The 25,389-nt window shown below is 54.7% G+C and overlaps 2 protein-coding genes and 1 long non-coding RNA gene across 10 annotated transcripts; 2 read left to right on the top strand and 1 right to left on the bottom strand.

Annotated features, from left to right (window-relative positions):
- The first annotated feature begins 1,074 nt into the window (after positions 1 to 1,074).
- On the top strand, positions 1,075 to 6,791 carry S100A16 (S100 calcium binding protein A16). Of its 3 annotated transcripts, none has more exons than XM_082703723.1 (3): positions 1,075 to 1,379; positions 5,578 to 5,756; positions 6,050 to 6,791. In XM_082703723.1, the coding sequence occupies exons 2-3, from the start codon at positions 5,604 to 5,606 to the stop codon at positions 6,206 to 6,208; spliced, it is 312 nt and encodes a 103-aa protein (XP_082559849.1). In that variant the 5' UTR covers positions 1,075 to 1,379; positions 5,578 to 5,603; the 3' UTR covers positions 6,209 to 6,791. The 3 variants fall into 3 exon arrangements, with proteins under 3 accessions (XP_082559849.1, XP_082559850.1, XP_082559848.1); XM_082703724.1 differs by lacking the exon at positions 1,075 to 1,379 and adding an exon at positions 1,672 to 1,909; XM_082703722.1 differs by lacking the exon at positions 1,075 to 1,379 and adding an exon at positions 2,173 to 2,395.
- LOC309850177 lies at positions 3,805 to 5,711 on the bottom strand. The gene is made up of 2 exons (XR_014304122.1): positions 5,556 to 5,711; positions 3,805 to 4,218 (listed from the first exon to the last, which is right to left on the bottom strand). It is a non-coding gene; the product is annotated as an uncharacterized lncRNA (long non-coding RNA).
- A 14,786-nt stretch (positions 6,792 to 21,577) lies between the features above and the next one.
- Positions 21,578 to 25,185, top strand: S100A2 (S100 calcium binding protein A2). Of its 6 annotated transcripts, none has more exons than XM_082703718.1 (3): positions 21,578 to 21,913; positions 23,660 to 23,827; positions 24,720 to 25,185. In XM_082703718.1, exons 2-3 carry the CDS (start codon positions 23,687 to 23,689, stop codon positions 24,870 to 24,872), a joined length of 294 nt encoding a protein of 97 aa, XP_082559844.1. In that variant the 5' UTR covers positions 21,578 to 21,913; positions 23,660 to 23,686; the 3' UTR covers positions 24,873 to 25,185. The 6 variants fall into 6 exon arrangements, with proteins under 6 accessions (XP_082559844.1, XP_082559845.1, XP_082559846.1 ...); XM_082703719.1 differs by having other exon boundaries at positions 21,758 to 22,010; XM_082703720.1 differs by having other exon boundaries at positions 21,768 to 22,782; positions 22,993 to 23,827.
- The last annotated feature ends 204 nt before the right edge of the window (positions 25,186 to 25,389 follow it).

Genomic DNA, 25,389 nt, shown 5'->3' on the forward strand with positions numbered 1-25,389 from the left:
TTGTGTCCAGGGCTCCACCTTCCCGCCTCCAGCTCTGGCCCAGCCTCCTCCCTGGCCTCTTTCCTTGGGTGAGGCCTCTGTCCTTGGGCGAGGGTCGGTCGGGGAAGAGAGCAGGGGAGGGAGAGGACCAACTGGGTGCTTGGGCATTTAAAGAATGATGGTTGTTTTGTATCATTCGATTAATAAAAAATGGAAAAAAAGTGAAAGATGTTGTCTTGACATCCACCCCTCACCTGGGACAGTAGGCGGTTTGGGGGGTGGCAGAGTCCTGGGTGGCAGTGGGATGCATGGGACTGTGGTGATTGCAGTGGGAGTGAGTGGGACTTGCTTTTCCCATGGATTTGGCTTGAGGATGGTTACCAGGCCCCAAAGCTGGGGACTAGGTTGTCTCTGAAGGATAGGCTTCTCTTCACCAAGGGGCTGGTCCCCTGACAGGAGAGGGGGCCACAAGTGCTCACCCGGGAAGTGGTTAGGAACCCAGGTGTGCTGGAGCCTGGCTGACTGGCAGCAAGAGAAAGGCGGGGCTGAGAAACAGGCCAAGCAGCCCGAACTCCCCCAGCTCTGCCGTCCATTATCTTTGGAGCTCGGGGCATGTTCCCAGAGCACAGTTTCCTCATCTATAAAATGGGGTCTGCTTGTGGCTCACAAATCTGTTGGGAGGATAATGGACACGTCACATAAAGTCTTCAGCGGAGAGCCTGACGCAGAGCAGGTGCCCAGAGCTGAGGTCCCTCCTGGCCAATTCCCTTGTGTGTTCTGGGGAAGGGGTGGCCCCTTCTCCTGCTGCACAGGGCAGGTCCTGGGAATGAGTGTCAGCTCCTGGAGGTCGCAACTGGAGTCGGAAGACCAGGGGCTCCAGGGCCGCTTCTGATTGGGGCCACAGAAATCAGGCATTGCTCCTGAAACCCTAACAGCAAGGAAGTTTCTGGGGCTGGCCAGACTGGCCTGGAAAGCAGCCCAAACTTGTCTGTTGGGGGACCCTGAAACTGGGCTCCCAGTGACCCCTGTGATCTGGGCAGGTGACGGCCCTTTCCTTCCTTCCTCCGCCGACTAGATTCTTTCCGCTCCAGCGCTGCAGGGTGGGGAGGGTGCGCTTGTGCGGGGTGCCGGCTTCCACCGCTCCCTTTGGGGTGGGGTGGGGGGGTGCTAAAAAAGGTGTGTATCCCTTTAACAAGGGCCCAACCCCAGGGCTAAGTCAAGAGGGAGCTCAGTGACTACCTCCCCACCGAGCCAGCTCAGCCAGGCTGGAGGGAGTGGGACAGATTCTGGGAGCGAGGCGGGGAGGAGTCCTGGCCGGCTGAGCGGGGGGAGAGCCGCTTGGCAGTGCCAGAGCCCAGGCCCCAGAGCCCTGCGGGAGAGGAGGCAGTCCGAGGAGGCAGGTGAGCACCCCCAGCCCGTCCTGGGAGGCCTGGGGCTGCTGGAGCGGCCGGGCAAACGTTTGGGGCCAGGGGAAGGGGCAGTGAAGGGAGCCTGGGGAGGGGCCCTGCCAGGCACTGACTGGATGATTCGGTTAATCGTTCATTTTCCCACAGGCTGGTGTGGTAATGGAGACTTCTGGTGGGGCTGGGGGCCGGAGAGGGCTTCAGAGGCGTGGATGGGGTGGGGAGACCCCCTCCACAACCCGGAGGCTGACGGGGCTCTTCTCCAGGGCCCGGGCCTCAAGGCAGAGTGCTTCCGAGCTTTGTCACAGCGGCTCCGACCCTCCCTCGACCAAAAAAGGACAAATGCGGATTGGTGGGGGTTGGGAGGTGGTCCGACCTGGACACAGGCCTCACCAGGCCCTGGGAGCTGTGTCCTGGGAGAGGTGATGGGGTCCAGGAGGCACCAGGAAGGCCCCAGCGAGAGCCAGCGAGCCTGGGAGAGGAGGGAGGCACTGAGGTGGCTTGTTTCCACCTCAGGACCCAGGCAGGTCCGTCGGCCCTCTGAAGGGTTGGGGCCCCGCTGGGCAGCTGGGGGTGAGGGCAGGGGTGCTCGGAGATGAGTGGGGTGGAGGGGTGGGGGGGCAGTGGCTCAGCCTTCCTCTATCCTCTGTCCTTGGAGAGACCAGGGGTGGAGGGCGTGAGTGTCCATGCCGTAGTCCAGCCCCAGTCGTCTGGAAAATGCTCCAGAGGAACAGGCTTCTTCCGAGACCTGGATGGCTGGTGATGGGGCCTCTGTGTGTGGCCGTGTGACTCAGGTGCAGGGTCCCATGCGAGTGGAGACGGGGAGGCAGGGGCACTTGTGCCAGACACTGGCCTCCGGAAGCTGGAGAGGAGTGAGCAGAGGAGCATGGAGCGGGATGTTGGGTGGGAAACAGCCTTGTAAATAGAGGGACAAGTCACCAGCCCGTTTGGATCACACCTAACCTCTGTGCTGAAGGCCCTTGGGGCGGACGAATGAATGAAGAAGGAAATAAGTGAGTGACAGATGAAGAAGGAAATAAATGAGAAATGAGTGAACAACTTTGAGGTGTATGGAAGGGACACGGGAAAGGCCAAATTCAGGCTTGAGAGTGGGCCAAGCTCTAGAGAGGGACAGTGGCCGGGAGGCTTGGAGCTTCAGGGACATCTCCCAGTACCTAGAGACCCTTCGAGACTTAAGAAGAGCTTGTGTGGTGGGAAAAGAGGCTGGATGGTGAGTGGTGGACTGCAGGGGCCTGGGGGTGGCTAGGAGGCACTTGGAGGGCTGAGACCTAGAACTTGGGGGTAGGAGGCAGGACTGCTGTGGCCCAGACCCAGGGTCAAGGGTCAGAGCGCCCACAGGCTTTGGGAGAAGTCAGAAGGCTGGGCGGAGGGGAGCAGGCGTGAGGGTGGGGCCTTTCGGTTGCTCAAGGATGAATCAAACAAGGACTGGCCGAGGAGAACATCGGCAGAGAGCTGGGGGCTCTGGGTGTGAGGGCCCTTCGGAGGACAAGTGGTCCTCTTGTTCCTGATTTCGGGGAAGGCTCTAATGTACATGTCCACCCCCCCCAACCCCGCCCTGCTTTTAGGCCAGGACCTACCTCCTGCCAAGGCTTCCTAGGACCCTAGGACAGCCTGATGAGACAGCCTAACCGTCCAGCCTCATTCCGCGTGGCTGGTGGCTAAAGAGGGCAGGTGGGAGGAGCAGGTACCTGTGCGTGGGTGGGTGGCAGAGCCTGTCTCCTGGCCCCCAGGGGAGGGAGGGAGGGAAGGAGAGAGTAAGCCCCCCCCACGCCCCCACTATCTCACTCTGATCTCCTTCCTTCAGAAAAAGCTTGGGAGAAGCACTCATCCAGATGGAGAGGCGTCCCATTTGACTAGAAGGTGGGGGGTGGCCCACTGGGTACCGAAACCCAGGACTGTTGAGGCCAGTGGCTGACTGTCCCGAGTGCTCAGCTCTGTCTGGCCTGCGGGGCTGCCAGAGGCCAGGTAGGGGCTGGGACGTGGTATCGAGGGCAGGAGGAGTCAGAGAAACAAGACCCTAAGAAAGTGGGGAGGAGGGTGGGTGGGCCAGGGGGAGAGGGCAGAGGCGCAGCGCCCCTACACCTGATTTCCATCTCTTCCCTCTCCCTGACTAGTTCCCACAGGGCTCCTCACTTAGGGAGCAAAGTCCGGAATGGTTAGGGTTTGGGGTTCTCTGAGCTGTCTTTCTACTCCCAAAGCTTGGCTGGGAGTAAGCTTGGCACACTCCTTGGTGTGGTGGGTACAGCTTGTGGGACCCCAGGAATGCTGGCCGTGGGCCTGGCCACTCCCAACTCAAGGGCAGTGGGCAGCACTGTGTGGATCAAAACTTCTCTCCCTCCTCATTTGTGAGTGTCAGGGTGTTAGCCTGAAAGTCTTACATTAGACCTCACAGTCACATACCTTTTTTTGTTTTTAAAAAAAAATATTTTATTTATCTGTTAGAGAGGGCAGGGGCACACAAGCGGGGGGTGGGGGTGTGCAGAGGGAGAGGGAGAAGCTGGCTCCCCACTGAGCAGAGAGCCTGATGGGGGACTCGCTCCCAGGACCCTGAGATCATGACCTGAGCCGAAGGCAGATACTTAGCGGACGGAGCCCCCCAGACGTCCCCAATCACACGTAATAAGCAAAGAGCGTGGGGCGAGGTTGTGGTTTCCTGTAGCTCCAGCTCCATTCTCCTCTTCAGACCAGAGTGGTCAGCTGGACGAGGCAGGGACAGAAGGCTGGGGTCCTGGTCAGAGATGCTCCTCTGTCTCTGCCCCCACTCCTTCCTCTGTTAGGGCCTCGTCCCTCGGTCACATCCTCCCTTCATAAAGAGCTACGTGAGGGGAATATTTTAGAAGGGCGGTCAGGGACTGTGGATACCTGAAAGCAGGGCTGGAAGGAGGTGGAGTATTTCTAGAACATGCACCTCAAGCAAGCCGTTGGGCCAGACGGTGCCGGCGAGGGGAGACACAGAGATTAAGAGCAGTGTGCTTATGTACCTAGGGTTTTTAAAAAATGGTCCTAAAGTCTATGAGTCACGCCCTTTGGTTCAGAAAACAAACGGCTGTGCCTATGAAACTCTGTCCTTGCCTCAGGCATGCCTGGTATCTGGGGAGACTGGACCCCAGAAGAGCCCGTGGCCCCGGCCAGTGCAGGCCCTGAGAGTCTGGGAGCGGGGGCGGGGCAGGGTGTGCAGGGCCGGGCCCGGGCCAGTGCCAGGGTGAGGCTGGGCCAAGCAGACTGCTCCTCCAAGTGGGGCCCTGCGAGGCTCAGGACGGGATAGTGGCTGTGTCTACTTTCCCTTGCCAGAACCCCGTGGGCCAGGTGGCTGTGGCTCATTCCTGGGCTTGGGGGTGGGAAAGGAGCTCTGGGCTGGGGCTTACTTTGGGGAGCTCTGGGCTGGGGCGGCAGCGACTCACAGAATAGAGCCGCCTGTTCCCCTCATATCCTGTTATGCAGAGGCCGTATCCGCTTGGACTGTAAGTGCCTTTTGTCCTGGGGTGAAGGCCGCAGCTCTGTCTCCAGCTGGGGCCGACTGGCCTGGCTCCTACGTATTTTGGGGTGGGCGGCGAGGGAGGGCGGCCCAGCAGGGCGTGGCTGGGGGTCTGCAGAAGGTCTGACTTAGTCGGGGGGGGGGGGGGGGGGGGGGGGGACATCATCCTTTCCCGGAGAGGGGCGACCTTCCCTGGGCAGCCTGTCCTGCCTCCTGGCTGAGGACACTGGACAGGGCGTAAGTTCCGGCCCCTTGCTCTGTGGCCTGGGCCTGGGTCTCTGCCAGTCCTGCCCCTGGGGACACATTGGCTTCTGGTCTCCCGGCCCCTCTGGCTCATCCTAGCAGTTTCTAGCTGTGCCTGCTCACAGGGCAGGGGTCCTGGGCGGGGCAGCTGTGGGGAGGCACGGGGATGGGCACTTACCCTAACCCTCTTTGCAGGGAGCTCTGACAGGCCCAGGGCCTGGGGCTGGGGCAGGGCTGGGGAGCCTGCCAGGGGAACCTGCTGGGGCGGTTGGGCTGGTGAGCGGCTGGATTACAGCAACCACAAGGTCCAGGCCCACCCTAGTGCCCCCCCTTTCCCCGCCTCATCCCTCCTGCCCAGGACCTGCCAGCCTGGGGACCCAGGGGGAGGATGAGGGCAGGGCTCGGAGGGGGTCTGGACTATGGGGGCTCCTCACCTGCCCTGTTCATGGCGCCCAGGCCCCCCCGAGGCGTGCGGCTGCGAGATGGCGGACGGTTACACGGAGCTGGAGAAGGCGGTTGTGGTCCTGGTGGAAAACTTCTACAAATACGTGTCGAAACACAGCCTGGTCAAGAACAAGATCAGCAAGGGCAGCTTCCGGAAGATGCTTCAGAAAGAGCTCAACCACATGCTGACCGTGAGGCCCCCGCCCAACCTGTCTGCCCCCCGGCCCCCCAAGCCCTCATCCTCATGTGGTTCCCTTCCTCCCTGTGGCTTCCGTCTTTTCAGAGTGGCCCCCCCAAGCCGGGGTCTCCCCCGCACTTCCAGACTCCTGTCCTCTCAGGGTACGCAGGCCCGACCGGGGGTTGGGGTGGGCTGGGTTTGCCTCCTCCCAGGGCAGCTGGTGCTCAGGTCCGAGCCACAGGAGTCCTGTGCCTGGGGCTCTGTGGGGCCGCTGCCCAGCCCTGCTGACCCCCCCTTCCTCTCCAGGACACGGGAAACCGAAAGGCCGCTGACAAGCTCATCCAGAGCCTGGACGCCAACCACGATGGACGCATCAGCTTCGACGAGTACTGGACCTTGATAGGCGGCATCACCAGCCCCATTGCCAACCTCATCCGCCAACAGGAACAGCAGAACAGCAGCTAGAGGACGTCTCCCACCGCCCCTCCGTCCGGGGCGCGGTCCCTGGTGCCCTGCCCAGGCTCCCCTCAGCCTCTCCCACCCACCCAGGCTCCTATCCTTGCTTCTCCCCCCAGACCTTCTGCTGGCGTCTCAGTCTTGGGGGGACTCCCTCGGCGTCTTCGTGGTGTCTAGGTCTGGGGGGGGACTCCTTCGGGTCTTCGTTCCTGGAGCCAGCAGGCTCTGGGGCCCCCTCTGAATTTTCAGTGTTTGGGGATCCCACGAGTTTCCTTGCCTGCTTAGCCCCGAACCCTCCCATGGCTGCTGTTCTGCCTGATTTTAGGTCTCTCCTGACCTCTGGAGGTCAGCTTGCTGCTGGAGGTCTTCCTGCTCCTGGCAGCAGCAGCTGCAGACCTCTCCCCTTTCAACACTTTTGGTGGGTGGAGAAGATTCCCGGGGACTCTCCTCTGGCTGCCTTGGGGTCTGGGAACGGCTGAGCAGGGCTGCTCCCTCCGCCAGCTGAAGCGAAGGCAGGGAGGCTGGGTTTGGAGTCTGTACCCCTCCCCCAGTCCCCCTGTGATGCTCATTAAAGCCTTTCCGCTCCCTGGAACCTCATTCCTTGGTGGTCTTTGCCCTGGGGCCTGAGGCAAGGGGGAATCTCACCTGAGGGCCTGTATGACTGGGGCCCTGCGGTGCGGTTAGCCCTGGGCCAGCAGCAACTCCTGCTGGCTCCATGAGGGGCTGAAAGCCATGGGTCACCATCCCTGGGCCCTTGGAGCCCCCACGCAGACTCCTGTTCTACTTCCGGGCACACAGTGTGTCCCATTAGGCCTCTTTCCGGTCCCATGAGAGCAGCCCCAACCCTCCACCTGGCTCCCCGGCCCTCAGAGTCTTCAGGCACCCAGCGTGGTTTGTGGGATGGGAAAGGGGGTGAGGAAGAGTGCTGTGGGAGGCCAGAGCCGACCAGCCAGAGGGGGACACTGTTGGCTTTTCTCTGCTCCTGCCTTGAGGGAGCCTCTGCTGTGGAGAGGGAAGGCAGCAGGGAGGCAGGAGACTCAGCGGGCAGGCTCGGTCAGGAGTTTCAACCAGGGATGGTGTAGGGGTACCAGCCTCCAGCTCCAAGATCCTCTGCTCAGGACAGGCCTGTAGTCACGATGGCGCGTGGTCTCCTTCCTCAACCCCCGCCCCAGGGACCCTTCCCCAGTTACTGTTGCCTGTCCTGAGGGTGCTGCCCTCGGTGGGGAAGAGCTTGTTCACATGTCTTTGGGGGGGGTCTCTCTCTCTATCTAATTGTGATAAAAAAACATGTAACATAATTTTACCCTTAGTTATTTTTTTCTTTCAAGATTTTATTTATTTGAGAGAGAGAGAACGAGCAGGGTTGGGGCAGAGGGAGAGGAAGGGGGAGAAGCAGGTTCCCAGCTGAGTGGGGAGCCCGACGCGGGTCTCCATCCCAGGACCCTGGGATCATGACCTGAGCCAAAGGCAGTCACCCAACCGACTGAGCCGCCAGGTGCCCTTCCTCAACAACTTCTCGGTGTACAGTGCTAAGTACAGGCACTTTGTCATACCCCAGATCTCGAAAACGTTTTCATCTTACATGACTGAGACCCTGTACCCACCGAACAGCAGATCCCTCGGCCCCTGGCAACCAGTTCTTCACTGGGTGTTCCTATGAGTGTGATGACTCTAGACACCTCAGATAAGTGGAATCATGCCGTATTTGTCTGAGGGTTGGCTTATCTCACGTAGTAGAGGGACCTCAGGGTTTATCCGTGTTGTAATGTACACCAGTCCCTTCTCTTTAAGGCTGATTCGGGTCCGTTCTGTGTATCCACATTTTCTTCATCATCACCCGATGGCGGACATGTAACTTGCTTCTACTTCTTGGGAGCACGAACAGCCCTTCAGGATTCTATTTTCGACGCTTCTGAGATACACCCAGAAGCGGGATTGCTGGTAGTTCTATTTTACATTGTTGAGGAACTGCACCAGTCTGCCTTCCCGCCGACAGCGCACGAGGGCTCTGACTTCTCACATTCTTGCCAACACTTGCCGTGTTCTGATTTTCTGACGGTGGCTGTCCTAATAGGTTTGAGGTGATGTCCAGTGGTTTTGACTTGCGTTTCCCTGTGGACTGTTTGCATATCTGCTTTGGATAAAGGTCTACTCAGTGTTCATGTATTCTTTTTCTTTTTCTTTTTCTTTTTTTTTGAGTAGGTGTCATGCTGGGTGTGGAGCCCAACATGGGGCTTGAACTCACAATCTGAGATCATGCCCTGGGCCAAGGTCAAGAGTCAGACAGACCCTTAACCAGCTGAGCCATTCAGGCACTGTTACTTGCTCATTTATAATTGTGTCTTGTTGTAGCCGTTAATATTGAATTGTAGCAGTTCTTTATGTATTATTTTTTAAAAGATTTTATTTTTTAACTGTTATTATTTAAATTTTAAAACTTTTTTTTTTTTTTTTAAGATTTTATTACGTATTTGACAGAGAGAGAGGGAAAACGAGCAGGGGGACTGGGAGAGGGAGAAGCAGGCTCCCTGCTGGGGCTCGATCCCAGGACCCTAGGATCGTGACCTGAGCCAAAGACAGACGCTCAACGACTAAGCCACCCAGGAGCCCAACACAACTGATTTTTGAGTTGATTCTGTGCCTGCAACTTTGCTGAATGTATTAGTTCCTTTAGGGATCAAGTCGCCTGAAAGCAGAAATAACTTTACTTCTTTCTTTCCTATTTGGATGTCTTTTATTTCTTTTCATTGCCTATTTGTGGTGGCTAGGACTTCTAGAACTTTGTTGAAAGAAGTGGTAAGAGGGGGTGTCCTTGCTCTGTTCCTGATCTTAGAGAAGAAGCTCTCTTTTTCACTGTTGAGTATGATGGTACTGGTGGGTTTTCATATGTGGCTTTATTGTGTTGAGGTATGGTCCTTATTTTTCTAGTTTGTTGAGTGTATCATGAAAGGGTGTTGAATTTTGCCAAATGTTTTTTCTACATCAGTTGTGATGAGCATGTGTTTTTTCTCTTTTATTGTTAACGTGGTGTGTTATGTCTATTGCTTTAATAAAAATATTTTATTTATTTATTTGACACAGAGAGCACACAAGCAGGGGGAACCGTAGGCAGAGGGAGAGGGAGAAGCAGGCTCCCCACTGAGCAAGGGAGCCCAATGGGGGGCTCGATCCCAGGACCCTGACATCATGACCCAAGCCGAAGGCAGACACCAAACAGACTGAGCCCCCCGGGCGCCCCTTGTTTATTTTTCTTTCACATTTTCTTTTTATTAAAATTTGATTTTTTTTTTTAGAGCACTTCTATATTCAGTAAAATTAAACCCACGTGTGCACAGTTTTCCGCATTCGTGACATCCTGGACCAGAGCTGTGCCTTTGTTCCAGCTGATAAACCTCCACTGATCTGTCACAGCCATGAAAGTCCAAGTTTGCATCAGGTTCACTGCTGGTGTTGTACCATCGCTGGGTTTGGACAAATGTGGAAGGACATGTATCTATCAGTATAATATGAGGCAGAATATTTCCACTTCCCTACAAATCCTCTTCTGTTTTTTTTTTTAAAGATTTTATTTATTTATTTAATGGACAGAGATCACAGATAAGCAGAGAGGCAGGCAGAGAGAGAGGGGGAAGCAGACTTCCTGCTGAGCAGAGAGCCCGATGTGGGGCTCAATCCTAGGACCCTGAGATCATGACCTGAGCCGAAGGCAGAGGCTTAACCCACTGAGCCACCCAGGTGCCCCTATTAAAAAAAATTTTTAAAGTAATCCCTATGCCCAACATGGGGCTTGAACTCACCACTCCAAGATCAAGAGTTGCATGTTCTACTGACTGAGCCTGCCAGGCGTCCCTGTGTTTTTATTTTATTTGTCTTGAGATATTTTCTAATTTCCCTTGTGATTTCTTCTTTGGTCTCCCGGTGGTTCAATTTCTACATATATTTGAATTTTCTAGATTTCCTATTGCTATTGATTTCTAGTCTCACTCCACTGTGATTAGAAAAACATTTGGTTGGATTCCAATCTTCTTAATTTTGTTGACTTGTTTTGTGCCCTAAATGTGATTTGTCCTGAAGAATGTTCTATGTGTACTTGAGAAGAATGTGTACTCAGTGGCTGTTGTGTGGAGTAGTCTGCTTGTGTCTGGTGGGTCCCTAGGGGTATGGTGCTGTCGCAGTGTCTGTGTCCTTACGGATCTTCTGTGTGTGGAGGGAAATGGATGGTATCAAACCATTGTGAGGTTTAGGTTTCACTGAACACACGCTTAAAACGGTCTTAATGGGGGAGCTTGGGAGGCTCAGTCAGTTGAGCATCGGGCCTGGGTCATGATGTTGGGGTTGTGGGATCGACCCTCCAAGTCAGGCTCCATACTCAGCATTTCCCTCTCCCTCTGTTCCTCCCCCTGCTTGCTGATCTCTCTCACTCCCCCTCCCCAAAGTGCTCTCTCTCTCTCTCCCCACTTCTCTCTCTCAAATAAATAAACCTTAAAAAGAAAAAACAGTCTTAATGGTTTCGTTTAAAAATGTTACAACGGGGTACCTGGGTGGTTCAGTGGGTTAAGCCGCTGCCTTCAGCTCGGGTCATGATCTCAGGGTCCTGGGATCGAGTCCCACATCGGGCTCTCTGCTCAGCAGGGAGCCTGCTTCCTCCTCTCTCTCTCTCTGCCTGCCTCTCTGCCTACTTGTGATGTCTCTCTGTCAAATAAATAAATAAAATCTTAAAAAAAAAAAAAAAGACAAGAAACCACAATCTAATCCAAGGCTCACTTGGTCCTCCTGACAGCCTGTGATGGAGAAGTCCCCATCCACGTTCTGCAGATGAAAACCCGGAGGCTCGTGGAGGTGACAGGACTTAACGAAGGACACACAGCAGCTGGTCACCAGTGTCCCCCCAGCCCAGAGGTCTTCCACTAACTCTGGGCCGGCTGCCCAGGCAGCAGGTTGGCCCCAGGAACTACAATGGGCTAAGACTGCCCCCTTATGGACCCTGGCTGTTGGCTGTGGTTGCTTCTGTGGAAGACCCAGTCATTCATTCATTCATTCATTCAGAATCTAGTGCTTCTGTGCCACCCCCAAGGCAGGCGCCGCAGCAATAGCGGCAGCACATCTCAGGAAGAGATGTGCTTCCTGACATCACAGGACTTCCAGTTTAGAGGGGAGGAAGGCTCATAACCATGTGATCACACCAACAAATGGGGGTAACTTCTGAAGGGTCACATTTGTGGTGGCTTTCTTTCTTTAAAGATTTTATTGATTTATTTGACAGAGAGAGCACAAGCAGGCGAGCCGCAGGCAGAGGGAGAGGGAGAAGCAGGTTTCCCATTGACCAGGGAGCCAGATGGTGGCTCGATCCCAGGACCCCAAGGTCATGACCTGAGCAGAAGGCCCATGCTTAACTGACTGAGCCACCCAGCGGCCCACCTCTGTGGTAATTTTTGACAAAGAAGTGTGACCTCTTCTGGGATTGGGGAGCACCTTGGTGGGAACCATGCTGGAGCTGAGATGTGCAAGAGGGGCAGCACAGGCAAAGGGCAGAGCTGAGGGGAGAAGGGCTTCCCAGGCACAGGGACCTTCAGGTGCAAAGGCCCTGAGGCAGGAGAGAGCATGGTGAGCCAGAGTTTCTAAGGGAAACTCGATGGGGCTGGAGCTCAAGAGCAAAATGGACAGAGATAAGAGGCCAGGCTGGAGAGGGGGACAGGACTGGGGGGTCGGTAACCACTGATTGTTGTTGTTGTTGTTGTGTTTAGAGGTGAGAGGAACAGGAGAGGGAGAGAGAGAATTCCAAGTAGACTCCATGTGGTGCAGAGAGATGGATGTGGGGCTTGATCTCACGGCCCTGAGGTCACCAACCCAGCCCAGCCGAAGTCAAGAGGCAGACACATAACCTACCGAGCCACCCAGGCACTCTTGGATGTTTTTTTCCAGCAATGGGAGTGCACTTGAGCCTGAGGCCGGAGCAGAGCTGCATTTGGAATAATCTCAGTTGCAATATGAAAAGACTCCAAATAATCTCCAAATGCAATAGGAAAAATCTCAGTTGCAAGAGGAAAAGACTGAGAGCAGAAGGGCAGAGCGGATGCAAGGAGATCAGGGAGGAGGAACGGTTTTTTAAATTTTTATTTTATTTTATTTTTAAAGATTTTATTTATTTATTTGAGAGAGAGAGATCACAAGCAGGCAGAGAGGCAGGCAGAGAGAGAGGGGGAAGCAGGCTCCCTGCTGAGCAGAGAGCCCGATGCGGGGCTCGATCCCAGGACCCTGAGATCAGGACCTGAGCCGAAGGCAGCGGCTTAACCCACTGAACCACCCAGGTGCCCCAAAGATTTATTTATTTATTTGACAGAGACGATCACTTAAAATAAAACAAATAAAATGTACAGTCTAGTTAAAGGCCTCCACACGCAACCCTACATTGCACTGATGGCCAGAGCCACCATCTGGAATTGTGTGTTTACGATTTCCTCAATCGCAAAAGAAAATTTTGGTCACATATATACATATTCCTAAGCAATGTATTCTTTAGTATTGTGTGTTTTTGCACTTCATGTAAGTGATAACATAATGTATAGATTCTTCTGCAAAGTTTTTTCTTGCTTAAAATAAGAGATTTATCCATATTGATGGAGCTCTTAATTCTCACTATTGTATCGTATTTCCATGTTTGAATATGCTCTACTTTATTTACCCATACACTTGTTGGTAAATATTAGGACTGTTTCAGTTTTTTTCTCCTTCTTTTAAATCATCTATTAATTAGAAATCTTTATTACATAAGAGTAAGAAAGCATAATTATAATTATAGTCCATAAAATAATGATTCTTTGGAATTTATTGAGACTTCTTTTGTATCCTAAAGCATATTCAATATTACATGAGCTACATGTGTTAGAAAAGAATGTGTATTTTCTCTTTCTTGAGTGTAGAAGTCTGTATTTGTCAGTGACTTCAATTCATCAGTACGATTATTCAGCTATCTTATAGCTCTATTTTTATCTCCTCGATTGTTCAGTTTCTGAGAAGAGTATGTTAAAATCTCTAACCAGGGGTGCCTGGGTGGCTCAGTGGGCTGGGCCTCTGCCTTAGGCTTGGGTCATGGGCTCAGGATCCTGGGATGGAGCCCCAAGTTAGGCTCTGCCTCCTTGTGATCTCTTGCTCTCTGTCAAATAAATAAATAAAATCTTTAAAAAAATAAACTTAAGGGCACCTGGGTGGCTCAGTGGGTTAAGCCGCTGCCTTCGGCTCGGGTCATGATCTCAGGGTCCTGGGTTCGAACCCCGCATCGGGCTCTCTGCTCCGTGGGGAACCTGCTTCCTCCTCTCTCTCTCTGCTGCCTCTCTGCCTACTTGTGATCTGTCTCTGTCAAATAAATAAATGAAATCTTAAAAAAAAAGTAATAAACTTAAAAAACTCCAAATCTCTAACCATTATTTATTTATTTTTTCCAAAAGTTTTGACAGTTGTTCTTTTTTATATTTTGAGGTTCTATTATTGGTCCTTTGGTGTTTATTTTTTTATTTTTGTTTTTTATTTTTTAAATATTTTATTTATTTGACAGACAGAGATCACAAGTAGATAGGCAGGCAGAGAGGGGAGGGGGAGCAGGCTCCCCACGGAGCAGAGAACCCGATGTGGGGTTCGAACCCAGGACCCTGAGATTATGACCTGAGCCAAAGGCAGCAGCTTAACCCACTGAGCCACCTAGGTGCCCCCATTCTCTGTGTCTTGTCCTGTTCCAGCTGGGTTCATCCTTGACTGGGCCATGACACAAAGCAGTAAGAGCGTCATCCCGTGGTTTCTTCTTAAGCTTCCTTCCCTGCTGTCCTGAGGTGTCAAACTAGGTCTCCAGGGGAAACCTCTCCTCAGCCTGTTCTCAACTGCGGTATTCCTGCTTCAGTCAAAGGGACACTGGGTACCCTTGAAGGGTATGTCCCACCCAAAGGTTAGGGCAGCATGTTTCTGCTTTCACGTAATGCCCTTGCTTAGATCCACCACAACTACATTTGATGGGTGTCCTTCATGATTTGTGGCTTGGAGTCAGACAAGTTTCATTGAACATGGTCTTTTCTTGTCTTTACATGTTGTTGTGTTTGCTTATTCTTAGTGAGGCTCTGAAGTAGAGATTCAAAAATATCTTTACTTTGTCATCTTCCATGGAGAATTCCCTAGAATCATCTTTTTATTGTTTTTTAAAGATTTTATTTATTTATTTGACAGAGAGAGATCACAAGTAAGCAGAGAGGCAGGCAGAGAGAGAGAGAGGGGGAAGCAGGCCCCCGCCGAGCAGATAGCCTGATGCGGGGCTCCATCCCAGGACTCCGAGACCATGACCTGAGCCGAAGGCAGAGGCTTAACCCACTGAGCCACCCAGGTGTCCCAAAAAATTTTAAAAAATTTAAAAAAATCATCTTTTTAAAGAATCATCTTTTTAAAAAAAGTTATTATTTTAAAAGGTTTTATTTATTTTTTAACTTACTTATTAGAGAGAGAGTGGGCGTGGGGGATGGACTAGCAGAGGGGGAGGGAGACAGATAAGTGGACACCCCCTGAGTGTGGAGCCCGACATGGGGCTTGACCTGCGTCAAAATCAAGAGTTGGACGCTCAACCAACTGCACCAGTGAGGCGCCCCTGAGAAATAATGATAGTAATTATTAAGTAGGCTCCATGCCCAGCGTGGGCTTGAACTCATGACCCCGAGATTAAGAGTTGTACACTCTTCTGACTGACCCAGCAGGAGCCTTCCACCCCCTCCCAATGGCTTCCTGCTGTACTTAGAATACAATCGAAACTCTAGACCATGGCCTTACAAGGCCCTGTGTGATTCGACCCCTCCTGACCTTTCTAATTCCGTCTAGTGCCCTTCTGCTCCCACCATCCATGGTCCGCCCACATCGCTCTTTTCTCCCTTCATACCCGAACTCCCTCCCATGGCAGGGCCCAGCCTGGAGCACACCCCCCCTCCCGTTGTGGGTGACTCCTCCTCCGTGAGTCCCTCCCCACCTACCTGCCCAGGGAGGAGTCTGTCGTCACACCTGGCCATTTGTGTTCCTCGCCCTTACCAGGATCTGGACGTTACATGCAGGGCCCATCTTCCCCATCTGATTATGTACTCTGCCTGCGCGAGGGCTCTGTGTGTCTTGGTCACTAGTGTATTCCCAGGGCCTGGTGTGGTGTCACTACTGAATACATATTTGCTGAGGGTATGCATGAAGACTGAATTGGAGAGTTGGGTCCTTGAGAGTCACACTGAAGAGTTTGAATGGTGTGGTGTTTGGGGCACCCGGGAACCAGGCCTTGAATCACCTCCATGAGATCAGCAGTTCTGCAGCCTAGCACATCACCTTTTCTGCTCCGGCAAGCTCGCATGGGGCTTCCTGCCCTTGGGAGATCCTGGCTGGTAGAAGGAGAACATGTGAGGCCAACGTTAAAATCCAGAATCTGTCTTCTCTGATGTCTCACCATTTCCTAGTATTACACATTGATCTCTTCAAACATATCTCTTTAAACCACTTCCTCATGAGCAACACCCTATAATTTTTAAGACCACTGTTCACCTTCCTGAGTCAACTTTCTTTTTTTGAAGCAGCCCTTAGTCCATCTCTGAGATTTGGGACGCTCCCTGGGTTTATCAGAACACATGAGAATCCCCTCTTGTGTTGGGTGTTTCTGGGAAAGTGGTTATTCTTCCAGCTTTATGTTGATTCCTGTTGGCACTGGTTTTACCAAATGACATCTTCCATCCTTGGAACCTCCATTCTGACAAACGTAGAAACCTGCTGCCCAGGCCTGGGTGCTTGCTGGAATGGTGGCTGGGCTCCAGGCTGAGCGAGGAACCTGCAGGCGGGGGTGGGTGGCTTCTGAGTCAGACAGCAGGTCTCAGACCTATAGGGCTCCGTCGGGGCTTGTGAGTGAGGAAGCAAGTCCCCTAACTGAGGTCCAGCAGTGCCAGGGGACAGTCTGCTTTCCTCGCAAAAACACAGGTGTTGGCGGGGTGACTGGAGATCGGGGGCACAAGGAGTGGTTTGTCCCTGACCATATCCCCTGAGACATGAGTCTAGTTGATGGTGTGTTCCTCTCCTGTGGCTTCCCAGACTGACCTCCCTCCCTTTTCCAACTGCCTCTGGGGGGTGGGCTCACGGGGAGGTGAGGAGGATGCGGCCGGCCGGCTGACAGAAAACCAATGCGCAGACTCTCACCCTTTCCTTGTGGACAGAGAGAGGAGTGGAAGGGCTCCGCCCCCCTAGAAGCCCCTCTGGGGAGTGGGTGTTAAATTGCCTCCTCCACAAAGCACTGGCCTGGGCAAGAAGGAAGCATCTGGTGACGGGAGAGAGCAGGGTGGTTGCAAAGGCAGCAAGTTGGCTTCTAGAAGGGTTTGGGGTGGGGGCAGAGCCTGGTCTGGAAATGCGCTGTTGAGGGGAGCGAGGAGGATGGAGGCAAAGAGCAGCAGCACTGGCCATGTGCCAAGCCCCTGCTCTGTGTCAAGCCCTGTTTATCAGCAGCCCAGTCTAGAGGGGGAGACACTTAAAGAAAGTGTTATGGAAGTCCCTGTTACAGGGCAGGGGGCTAGTGGGGTTCATGGGAGGAACAGCTACCTATGTGAGTGTGCACAGGTGCGTGGGTGCGTCTGTGTGCGCACGCGAGAGCAAGCGTGTAAGTGTGAGCGTGCATGTGTGTATGCGTGTGCACGGGAGTGCGCACATGTATGTGTGAGTGTGAGCGCGTGTGCATGGGAGTGCGCGTGTGTGTGAGCGCGAGTGCGCACGAGTATGTGTGAGTGTGAGCGCGCATGTGTGTATGCGTGTGCGTGGGAGCGCGCTGTGTGAGTGTGAGCACACGTGTGTGCGTGTGCAGGGGAGCACACGTGTGCATGAGAGTGCGCACGTGTATGTGTGGGTGCTCGTGTGTGCGTTGCATGGGAGTGCGTGCACACGTGTGAGTGTGAGCGCGTGTGAGAGCGAGTTCCTATGCGCTAGTGTGCATGCGTGTGATTGTGTGCACATGTGTGCGTGTGTGAGTGTGTGTGAGCATGCTCACGCGTGTGCTCTAGGACATGGGGAGGCTAGGGCCGGGATTCAGGATGTGGCACAGAGATGATCTCAGAGCTGAGTTGAAAGGGTGGCTGGGAGACGGACAGGGAGCAACGGAGGAAGGGCTCTCGGAGAGAATGATGGCTTGGGTGGTCTGGGCATCAGTGACCTTGGAGCCTGGAAGGGCTTGTGACGCTCGGCAGCCCCCTCCGCAGAGTGATGACACATCACGAGGCTTTCACCTGAGCGCTGACACGCTCACGTGTGGATTTAGGAAGATCACTCTGGTGGCAGAGCTGAGAAGGGGGGGTGCGGGGGGCAAGGCCAGGGCAGGAGAAGGGTCCGGTTGTGTCTACAACGGCACTCAAGCAGTGTGACAGCGACAAGCAGCACTGAGAAGGCCGTGGAGGGCAGTGGAGGGAAGCAGGAGGACAGCCAGGTTTCCGGTCTGGGTCATCAGGAGGATGGTGGTGGCATCTGTGGTCCAGAGGGTTACCGAGGGAGGTGGAAGACCTGAGGAAGGGCCCTCTCACGTCTGCTTTCCACGGAGGCAAGAGGAGAGGGGTGGGGCTGGAAGATGCTTCCCCGGGCTTGGGGAGGTTGAGCAATGGGGCCAGGGGGCCGGGTGTGGGTGTGGGGGGAGAATGGCAGTGCGCCCTGTTGGAGTGGGAAGGTGAGAGCTCCCAGGGCTTCCCAGGGATCCGGGCTTGCAGAGGAGGCTTTCTGTTGTGACAGCCTATGTTCCTTATGCCTCGTTAACTGTGTAAACCTGGGCAAACTTGCCTGAGCCTCAGTGTCCTCTTCTGTAAAGTGGGTGAGATCGTACCCACTTCTTGGGATAGTCGTGTAAATTAAATGCAATAGTATACAGAGATCACGGAGCACACAGCAGGTGCGCCCCAATGTCAGCCCCTTGGCCGGCCCTGGGAACACCCTCGATCACTGCACGGGGTTACCAAGTTTCCTTGTGCTGATCATGCTATCAGGGGTACTTAGGGATGTTATTTAATGCAGTTTGTTAAGAGAAAATTGGAGCTCCTGGGTGGCTCAGTGGGTTGTGTCTGCCTTCCGCTCAGCTCATGATCCTGGAGTCCTGGGATCCAGCCCCAAGTCAGGCTTCCTGCTTTTCCCTCTCCCTCTGCCCACTCCCCCTCCAAGTTGTGGTCCCTCTCTACCACCTCCTGACAACCCTAACCCTCCTGACAGCCCACGGGAGAATGACTGTTGCCCCCTGCCCCCACTCTCTTTGTGTCTCATTCTTCTCCCGTGCACCCGTGCACCGTCAGGAGGTGGCATCTCTCACTCTCACTCACTCTCTCTTAATAAATAAATAAAATCGTAAAAAAAAAAAGATAATATTTAAAAATACTTTTTTGGGGGGTAGAGGACTAATAAAAGGGATCGTGTGGTGGAAAGGTGGAAGGTCAGGGGTGCGGTGCACCTGGCCAGGGTCACCTGGTGAACCAGAGGGAACGCCAGGGCTTCAGTCTGGGGCCCCAACACTGGGGCTGTTTCTCTTTCTGCTGTGCTGCCCTGGGGAGAGGAGAGGGGTGTGTGGGCAGAGCTTGGCAGTGTCTGGCCCCTCACTTATGCCACCTTGCTCCTCCCACCCGGTGCTTGAGGCTTTTAACACGGACAGTCCAGGAAACAGCTGACGTGTCAGGCAGGTGTGAGGCTGTGGGTGTGGGAAGGCCCCTTGGAGGTGAGTCAGCACTGCCTCTTCCTTCCTGAGTCAGGGGCAGAGCGGGTGGAGGGCTGCCGACAGGTGGAAGGGAGGAGGGGCAGGGGTGGGGTGGGGTGGTGAGATCCACTGGCAACTGCAGGTCTCAACCACCAGGGGGCAGGAGCCAGGCGGGGACATGAGGCAGGCCTCTGGCCCAGACAGGAGCGTGGACAGGGAGCCCTGACCCAGCTATTCAAGCTGGGCACTGGCAGAGTCACCGCTAGGGATGTGCCCATGGCCCAGCTGTGCTCCCTGGAGAATGTGGACCGGAATTGGACTCTGCGGTCATTCTGTCCAGCCCTCCCGTTCTGTTCTGCAGACTGGGAAGGCGTTACTCAACCCACACTGTGAGTTAGTGGCAGATTAATGTGATTTGCACCCATCCCAGGAATCGGGCCGCTTGATGGGCTCCATTTGGGACTCCATTCCAGGGAAGGAACGGAGCACACAGCAGGTGCGCTCCAATCTCAGCCCCATGGCCAGCCCTGGGAAGGCCCTGGATCATTGCGCGGTGATACTCCAAGTGCTGCCCTGGTAATCAGCGGCTCTCCCCACTCTCTCATTTCCTTCTGTTTCTGTGGCGCTCCTTCCTCTCTCCCAGTTCCCACCATCTCCATCCCTACTGCTGGGGCCCTTGCTCAGCTCCCTCCCTCCCCAGGCCCCAGGCTGGAGCCCTGTTTCCTCAGGGGTTTGCAGCTTCCGGAAGCTGTTTTTCAGCCCAGAGTCTAAGAGCCACTCCTGGGATCTGGAGAAGTTATGATTTGGTAACAGAACCTGTGCTGTGATTTGGGAGGTGAGGAGGTCCCTTGGGTCTTGAATACTTTCCCCAGCACCTGCGCTGTGCTCAGAATCATAAACAGTGGTTGGCACAGGCTATGCAGGAGACCTTTGTTCATGCAGAGACCAGTAAGACCCAGTCCCTGCCCAGTGAGCTCACCATGTGAGGGTGAAGGCAAGAGAAGACTCGCACTGGAATGAGTCTGCCCAGGGCAGATGCGCTAGTGCACAAGGACAAAAGGAGTCCTTGTTTGGGATGGAGCAGATAGAGATGGGGTCTGGCTGGGCCTAGGGAAGTCTCCACCCAGTAGGTTGCATTTACCGGGCCTTTGAAGGACAGCTGGGATTTCAACAGGCAGCTGGGATTTCAACAGGCAGCAAGGTGGGGAGCAGGGGTCAGCCCAAGCAGTGGGTCTCAGAGCACCAGCTGCAGGTATGGTGTGTTCAAGGCGCAGGGACCCAGGCTAGGGTGTGTGTGGAGGGGTTGGAAAGCTGGTGGGCGCCAGAGTCCAAGTGATGAGGGAGCAGGAGGCTGGCTGAGGACAAAGCAAAAGCTGGCGCCTTGCACCCCCCCCCTTCATCTGCTCCCCTCCATATGTGTAGCATTCCTCAGGCACCCCTGACTGCCATAAAATGATAAATAGTTAACTTGCAGAGATCACAATCCTGCAAGACAGGAGTCTCCCTTGGTTTGCAAATGTCCTTGAGATTACAACAAAGAAGTTACCTTATCAATAGCCCAATTTCCAAAGATACAGAACTCAGTTCCTCAAGCCTAATGCCACCCTCCCCTCCATAAAAAACCGAAGGAGGTGGAAGTAGAAGGAAAAGTAAATAAAGTTAAATTTCTTCTAAACCTAAATCTCATTAACAAGGATTCTTGATAGCAGGAATGTAACATTCCACCAGGAGACTCTCAATTGTCTTTACTTGATAGCAACTAAGCCTTCAATATCCTGATAGTATTCTTTGCCCCAAAAGCCATTCTGGACACCCCTTTGTCCTCACCTACCCAACTCCTGTGTATATAACCAGCCACTCCTCACAACCCGGGGCAGCAGCTCTTCCTGCCCACGGGTCTTGTCCCCGTGCGTTAATAAACCACCATTTTGCACCAACGACGTCTTAAGAATTATTTCTTTAGTCCTCGGCTCCGAACCTCCTCACCCCACCTAACCTGACTTAGGTTCTGGGACTTCATCACAAGCACCTCACCTCCAGGCCTGGGGAGGAGCCATGGGGGCCACTGTGATGCCTGCGCCTCACAGGCATTCACCGAAGTCCTGAGGTGAAATGGAAGAAGAGCAAAAGGACACGAATGGCGCCCACCGGGCTTTACCCTCGGGGTGAAGGACTTTTGTTTCAAGCTCTACAGGAAATAAGGCTTGATAGGGAGGAGCACTAGCATGGCGGGGTGGGGGGGGGGTGTGCCTGAGAAAGTTGGGGACCCCGGGGCTCCAAGGGCTGACCCCATCTGCACGTTCAGGCTCCCCGAGCCCCGAGGCGGCCCCAGGAGAGAGCAGCCTGGCATCCATCCGATCCTGTCGGTTCTCAGTCCCAGTCCTCTGTGTGTCCGATGCCAAGCTCCCAGAGGGGGCCCAGGAAGGGTCTCTATGCTAGCACCCTTCCCTCCCAGGGTGGGCTGGTGTGTGCAAGCACCGCTGGGGCCTTCGGGAGGAGGCGAGCCCAGCTGAGTCACTGCCTGGGCATCTGGGCCTGGAACAGGGCGGGTGAGTCACCTAGCCCTGGGGCGTTGGGGGAAGGGAAAGAAGCTGCTGGACATCTGGAGGGGGCAGGGAGCCTGTCGGCCGGAAGGGCGGTGCCCAGACTGGTGGGGGTAGACAAAGGGCGGCGTCAGGGGAGCCTGGCGGGGGCGCCTGGCAGGGCGCCGCCCGAAGCCGGGTCTTTTTACTGAAGAAACCCCCTGGCATCCGTCTGATCCTGTCAAACCCCGCCCCGGGGCTGGGTCCTGACCGGCCGCAGCGCAGGCCTTTCTCCGGGTGCGGGGCGGGGCGGGGCCTGCAGGGGTGGGGTGAGGAGGGCGGAGACTGCGGCCTGCCCGGCGCGAGCCTCCTGGTCCGGGAGCTGTCCAGCCGTGCGCCCTTGCCCGCTCCCCAAGCCTTCCCGTCTCCGTTTGGACCCTCCAGGGGCGTCCATACAGCGCACCCTGACGGGCTCACCCCGACTGCGCGGTGAGCACAGCTCGGCCGTCTCTCCCCCTTCCCTGGCTCCTTCCCGACGCCTTCCCACCCACAGCGGCCCGCAAGGCCAGCTTCGAAGCTCCCCGCAGTGAGTCCTCGAAGACAGCTTGCATGCGGGTGTGCGCACACACAGAGACACACGCACAGACACACACACAGACACACACAGGCCTGGGAAGTCCCTGGAGGCTTGGAGCCTCTGACTCACAAGTGAGCTGTGGCTCGCAAGTATGTGTCATACGAGCAAGGCCCAGCCTCAGACTTGAGGCTCACAAACAGGGGCGACTCACCCTGGGCCCAGGCCACCCCTTCCCTGTGACACCGGGACCCCCCCCCCGCCCCCCGCCCCCGAACCCCCTCCCAGCTCGGCCTTTCTCTATCGGTGGAGCCGGAGGTCTATGGGAGGGCAGGGCCGGCAGGGAGCGGCGGGGGGGTGGGGTGGCGGGAGGCCAGGCTTTGGCTGGTCAGGTTAGGGCAGGTTTGATTTCCTTCAGATGCCAGGTTGGGGGCCTGTGCGGGAGGCATATAAACCTCAGTGTGGGCGCCTGGCCCTTTGCTTTCCTTCCAGAGCCTCTCTGTCATCTGGTCTGGTGAGTTGCTTCTGTCTTGCGAGGGCTGGTTGGGGGTGCCCGTGGTCTCAGTCTTTGTCTGCAGTTTTTTCATTCTGGGTCTCTCCCTTTGGGGAACCTTGTGTGATGTGCCCAACTGAGGGCTGTTCGAGGCTCTTCTGTGAGGTCTCAGTTTACAGGTTGCTCTGAGGGCCTTCTCTTGGGTCTCACGGTCTGGGCATCACATGCTAGAGACCCTTCTGGGGGCCTAGGCTCAGGAAGAGGAGGTGTGGAGGGTATGCTTTAAGGAGAGTCTTGGGGGGCGCCTGGGTGGCTCAGTGGGTTAAGCCGCTGCTTTCGGCTCAGGTCATGATCTCAGAGTCCTGGGATCGAGTCCCGCATCGGACTCTCTGCTCAGAGAGCCTGCTTCCCTCTCTCTCTCTGCCTGCCTCTCCATCTACTTGTGATTTCTCTCTGTCAAATAAATAAATAAAATCTTAAAAAAAAAAAAAAAAAAAGGAGAGTCTTGGGTGTTGTTTTTCCAAAGTCCTGGAATCCATCAGGACTTAAGGGACAAGAGCCAGGGATCTCAAGTGTGTGGGCCTGCCTGGGTCCCCGCCCTGAGGAGCTGCATGGTGCCCGGCCCTCTGCCCCTTCCCTTCTCTTCCCGAGTGAGAAGGCAGAGCTAGCGGGGTGGGCCCAGGATGTTACTTACCGCCCACACCGGTATGGGGCCTCACCCCAGCACTTCCCCTAAGCCCCCTGGGGGCTGCTCAGAGCATTCTCAGAGACAGAGCCATGGAAAGGATGGCCTGAGTTCTGTCCTGCCGTTCCCAGGGCCCAAGACATGTCATTCCTTTAGTACCAATCCCCATAGGATCCTTCCTGGTAGGGAGGGTCGCTCAGGGGCCTTCACCTCTGCACTGTCTGATGGAGAGAGCTCCCTCGGCTCAGAGGTCTCCAGTGTGTGGGAATGTCCGTCTCTCTCCTCTGAGGGTCCTTGGTCCAGTGGAAGAAACATACTTCGACACTTCCTCTGGCCTTAGGGGTCCCTCGTCTGGGGGAGATGACTCCTTAGGGAGGAATGGTCTCAGGGGAGAGGCAGAGAGGGGTTTGGAGAGGCACTTTGGGGCACAAGGGCAGAGTGTCTTGTGGGCTGGGCTGAATGTCCCCATCACCTCCCACCCAGATCCACCCCTGTGGCCCCAGATCCAAGATGTCCAGTCCCCTGGAGCAGGCGCTGGCTGTGATGGTCGCCACTTTCCACAAGTACTCTGGCCAAGAGGGTGACAAGTTCAAGCTGAGTAAGGGGGAGATGAAAGCACTTCTGCACAAGGAGCTGCCCAGCTTTGTTGGGGTGAGTGGGGCTGGCTGGGTTGGGGCGTCCTGATGTGTGTGTGTGTGTGTGTGTGGGTGCCTGGTGAAGCAGACACAGGCCATGACCTCATGGGCGGGGGTGGGGGAGTGGCTGGGGCCCAGGCCTGTGGGCATGTCCTCTCCCTGCTGTCCCTGTGGCTCTCCAGAGGATGGACAGCTGTCCATCTGTCCAATACCCTGCCTGGGTCAAGCCAAAGCCTAGAGAGCGGAGGTGACTGGTCCAAGAGCTCACAGCTCTCTCGCTCTTACTTTCCTTGTTATACGCCAAACTAAGAAGTTGCACTGGGAGACACGTGTGTGTGCCCTGGGGCAGTGGCAGAGAAATGCTGTCAGTTTTCAGTTTGCCCCTCCCCTGCCCTGTATTGACTCCTGAAGAATTAAAAAAGTCAGGTCTCAGGCTTTGAACTTGTGGGGCATGCCCTTTATTTCTTTAATGCTTTTTGTTGTTGTTGTTGTTAAGCTTTTCTAATTTGGTTTCATTTTGACTGGTATTAAAATGCTTTCTCCTCTCTCTCTGCCTGCCTCTCTGTCTACTTGTGATCTCTGTCAAATAAATAATTAAAATATTTTAATAAATAAATAAAATATTTGCCTTTTCTGAATTCAAACATTTTTAGTTTCTTCCTCAGTGAAGTGGGAGAGTGAGGCCCACCTTGCTGGCTTAGGGAGGACCTGGGTGCTCCCAGCAGGGACAGCTGGAGACCTTCCCAATGAATGCCCACCTGTCCTCTCTCACGGGGCCTCTTTGTAGCTCCCAGGGGGCACCCTGCCTACCGCTCACCCACAGCCCAGTGCCAAGGGAGGGCTGGGCTCTGACCCGTAGGGGTGTGGGGTGGATGAGCAGCCTCTGAGCCGTTCTGTCTCACTTTCAGGAGAAGGTGGATGAGGAGGGCCTGAAGAAGCTGATGGGCGACCTGGACGAGAACAGTGACCAGCAGGTGGACTTCCAGGAATACGCTGTTTTTCTGGCCCTGGTCACTATCATGTGCAACGAGTTCTTCCAGGATGCCCCAGACCGGCTGTGAAGCGGGGCTCCTGCTTGGCCACAGCCCTCCTGGACCCACGAGGACTCTAGCTACCCCTTTTGTACCCAATAAATGTTTCTGTTGATCATATTTTAATTGCTCAGTGATGCCCCATCCCCTGGCTGGCTGAGTAGGGTTGCTGGACAATAAGAGCATCCTTAGATCCCACCCCTCTGGGCTCTGACTCTTTTGGAAATCTCCACAAGGCCAGAGCTGCACCTCAAGTCCCAGAGTTTGGCATTTCAAATACCGGTAAAAATTTGAGATAGTTTGCTAATATTTTTTTCCAAATAAAGTTATTAAAAAAGGCAAATACCATCCACCATCACTGTCATTTCATAAAAATAGAAAATGCTAACAAAGAAGGAAGGGTATGCTCAGAACAAAGGACAGACCTCGCCGTTCCATACTGTGAGCCATCCGTGCTGCTAAGTTCAAGAGGCAGAAGGCATCTAAACAACCCAGCAGACCTTCTCACTGAAGACTTCTTATCAGGTTGCAGGCTACAGGCAGTGGC

The sequence above is a fragment of the Mustela nivalis genome (genome assembly GCF_964662115.1).
Source record: "Mustela nivalis genome assembly, chromosome: 16".
NCBI lineage: Eukaryota > Metazoa > Chordata > Mammalia > Carnivora > Mustelidae > Mustela > Mustela nivalis.